Below are 4,001 nucleotides of genomic sequence, written 5' to 3'. Positions count from 1 at the left end.
TTGCTGTGGAGGGTTTGGTGTATGAAATTAAGGGACCCTGAAAAGGATTTAGGGGTGACTGTGGAGAACCAATTCACCATGAGCTCCCAGTGTGATGCCGTGGTGGAAAGGGCTGATGAGATCCTTGGATGCATAAACAAGGGAGTGGTGAGTTGGAGCAGCGAAAGGATTTTACCTCTCCATATGGCATTGGTGAAACTGACTGCATGCAGTCCTGGGTTCCACTTTTCCAAAAGGATCTTGAGAAATGGGAGAGGGTGCATAAAAAAATAACAAAAATGATTGGTGACTGGAGAAAATGCCTCTGACATTGAGTCTTAACAAGCTTCATCTATTTATCTTATCAAAAAGAGGATCAAATGAAGACTTTCATGGGGAGAAAACCCTGGGTACTAATGGGCTCTGAAATCTAGCAGAGAGGAGCAGAGCAAGACCCAATGCCTGTGTTTCCTGCTGGTGCCTTTTCAGTTTTCCCTCAACACAACGTGTAGGAATGATTGATGCATGGAGCACAATAAAAATGGAATTGGCATTAGTAGGGTTAAAGTTTTTCATAATTCATTTATCTCAATATTGAAAATGGCATTTCTCTGTTTGTGAAGATTGAGCAATCTATTTCACCCATGAGAACAGCCTCCAGCTGTGCATGTTGTGTCTCATATTAACATTGTCTCTCCATCCAGGCATTTGTCCTGCAACCTTCACGCTAGACCCTGGGCACCTACAGGAAGACAGGGGAATATACGGTACATGCAGGAGACACTGTTCTGCCTCAGAGTTGGACACTTTCTCCCCCTACTCCATGTCAGATTCCAACACAACCAACTTCACCAACCCCTCCACCTTCATCTTGCTGGGCATTCCTGGCCTGGAGGCTGCCCATGTCTGGATCTCCATCCCCTTCTGCACCATGTACATCATAGCCATCTTGGGGAACTTCACCATCCTGTTCATTGTGAAGACGGAGCCGAGCCTCCATGGGCCGATGTACTATTTCCTCTGCATGCTGGCCATCACCGACCTGGTCCTGTGCACAAGCACCATTCCCAAAATGATGAGCATCTTCTGGTTCAATTCCAGGAAGATCGATTTCAGTGCCTGTCTCACCCAGATGTTCTTCATTCATTGCTTCTTTGCAATAGAGTCTGGGATCTTCATGGCCATGGCTTTTGATCGCTACGTGGCCATCTGCGATCCACTGAGACACTCCACCACCCTGAGAAACCCAGTTGTGGCCAAGATTGTCCTGGCTGTGGTTTTGCGTGGCAGTATGCTTGCACTGCCCTGTCCCTTGTTAGCAAGGCAGTGGCCATATTGCAGAACCAATATCGTCCGCCACACATGCTGCGAGCACATGGCCGTGGTGAATCTGGCCTGTGCCGACATCCGCATCAGTAGTTACTATGGCCTCACTGTGGGAAACTTGGTCATTTGTCTAGATATGTTTTTTATAGCTGTGTCCTATATCCAGATCCTCAGGGCCATCTTCAGCCTCCCCACAAAGGACGCCCGGCTCAAGACTTTTGGGACCTGTGGCTCCCACCTCTTTGCCATTTTAGCCTTTTACATCCCAGGTCTCTTCACTCTCCTCACGTATCGGTTTGGCCACCATGTGGCCCTGCATTTCCACATTCTCTTTGCTAATGTGTGCCTGCTGGTACCCCCCATGCTAAATCCCATCATTTTCGGTTTCAGGACCAAACAGATCCGGGACAGGCTGCTCCAGCTCTTTACTCCTAAATGGACCTAATATTTACTCCTAGTGCTTTTGCTCTCAGACCAAGCTCTGCACAGAGCTGGCTTGTGACATGGTGGTGGGCCCTCTTTGCTGGATTACATAATGGACAGTCAGAGAAACTTTAAACCCTTTCTTGACCTTACAAACCTGACAAACTGAGTTGACACCTTTCAAATTGCTGGTAACTTGACCCCCAAGGTCCCACCACTTGCCCCACCTCTTCCACAAAGGTTCTGCCCCTGCTCTGCCTCTTTCCCCCAAAAGGCCATGCCCCTGTCACTTACTCCTCTCATCTCCTTATCACTCGCTGGATCATCTCCATGTCCCTCCCCTGCTAGCTGCAAGAGTGCCATTTCAGATTTTGTTAGGGATGACAACTTTAACTGTTATTCAAGGGGCTACACAGGCACTCAAAACTCTAATTTTTTTGGCAGATAACTTAGCAAATAGCTGACAGGAGTACTGTATCTAATTCCTATATAAAAGAAAGAAAAAAATAAATATTAGACCCACTCAGCTCTAGTACTAACATATTCTGGCATCTTCTGGCAAGTCACTTAAGGGACACTGCTTAGGTTTAAAATTCTAATGAATAGTCTTACTTTATTACCAACTCTGTGGAGAAGGAGACCCTGCCAGGACTCCTGGATTCTATCTGAACTCTGGGATGGGAGAGGGTTATGGTGCATTACAGTGGAGGGCAGATATACCTGGGGTTTATATAAGAGCATAAGAATGACCATACTGGGTAAAACCAATGGTCCATTTAGTCCAGTATCCTGTTTTCTGACAGTGTCCAATACCACATGCTTCAGAGGGAATGAACAGAACAAGTAATCCTCAAGTGATTCACCCCTGTCCCCCACTCCCAGGCTGTGGAAAACAGATGCTATGGACATGCAGAACATGGTGCTGGATCTCTGCCCATCCTGGCTAATAAAAATTGATGGATCTACTGTCCATGAACTTATCTAATTCTTATTGGAATCTATGAAGAAATTATTTCTTTTGTTTGTTTTAAATCTGCTGCCTATTAATTTCATTGGGTGATCCCTAGTTTTTGTGTTATGAGAAGGAGTAAATAACGCTTCCTTATTCAATTTCTCCACACCTGTCATGATTTTATAGAACATCTATCATATCCCTCCTTATTCAACCCTTTTCCAAGCTGAAAAGTCCCAATCTTTTTAATCTCTCCTCATAAAGAAGGAATTCTATACCCCTAATCATTTCTATTTGCTTATCTGTACCTTTGCCACTTCCAATTTATCTTTTTTGAGATGGGGGGACCAGATCTGTATGCAGTATTCAAGATATAGATCATAGAATCATAGAACTGGAAGGGACTTCGAGACTTATCAAGTCCAGTCCCCTGCACTCATAGCAGGACCAGTACCATGTATAACATCCCTGGCAGGTGTTTGTCTAACCTGCTCTTAAAATTTTCCAATGATGGATGTTCCACAACCTCCCCAGGCAATTTATCCCAATGCCTAACCAACCTGACAGGAAGTTTTTCCTAATGTCCAACCTTAACTTCCCTTGCAGCCTTTTAAGTCCATTGCTTCTTGTCCTATCGTCAGAGATTAAGGAGAACAATTTTTCTCCCTCCTCCTTGTAACAACTGTGTAGATATTTGAAAACTGTTATCATGTCCCCTCTCAGGCTTCTCTTTTCCAGACTAAATAAACCCAGTTCTTTCAATCTTCCCTCATAGGTCAAGTTTTCCAGACCCCTAATCATCCTTGTTGCTTTTCTCTGGGGTCTCTTCAATTTGTCCATATCTTTCCTGAAATGTGGTGCCCAGAACCGGACACAATACTCCAGTTGAGGCCTAATCAATGCAGATGTACAATAGATTTATAGAGGCAATATGATATTTTCTGTCTTATTATCTGTCCCCTTCCTAATAATTCCCAACATTTGGTTTGCTTTTCTGATTGCCACTGTTGTTTTCAGAGAACTATTCACAATGATCATTTCTTTTCTTTCTAATTTTGACCCTATCTTTTTCTCTGTGTAGTTGGGATTATATTTTGCCATGTACATTATTTTGCATTTATCAACACTGAATTTCATCTGCTGTGTTGTCCCATAACCCAGTTTTGTGAGATCCCTTTGTAGCTCTTTGCAATCTGCTTTGGATTTAACAATCTTAATTAATTTTATATCGTCTGCTAGTTTTGCCACCTCATTGTGTATCCCTTTTTCAAGATCAGTATGTTGAACAGCACTGGTTCCAGTATAGACCCCTGGGGGACAG

The 4,001-nt window shown here is 43.9% G+C and overlaps 1 protein-coding gene across 1 annotated transcript; it reads left to right on the top strand.

Annotated features, from left to right (window-relative positions):
* Window positions 1-802: 802 nt before the first annotated feature.
* LOC142073397 (olfactory receptor 52M1-like) lies at window positions 803-1,750 on the top strand. Its single transcript, XM_075133124.1, has one exon. The coding sequence runs from the start codon at window positions 803-805 to the stop codon at window positions 1,748-1,750; it is 948 nt and encodes a 315-aa protein (XP_074989225.1).
* Window positions 1,751-4,001: the final 2,251 nt, after the last annotated feature.

Source organism: Caretta caretta, chromosome 1, assembly GCF_965140235.1.
Source record: "Caretta caretta isolate rCarCar2 chromosome 1, rCarCar1.hap1, whole genome shotgun sequence".
In the NCBI taxonomy this organism is placed as follows: Eukaryota; Metazoa; Chordata; order Testudines; family Cheloniidae; genus Caretta; species Caretta caretta.
Note: the sequence above shows the minus strand (reverse complement) of the source record. Positions and strands in the feature narration are given on the sequence as shown.

Excerpts from the sequence above, each read along its gene's own strand:
- LOC142073397 (XM_075133124.1), top strand. The coding sequence starts at position 803 with ATGTCAGATTCCAACACAACCAACTTCACCAACCCCTCCACCTTCATC.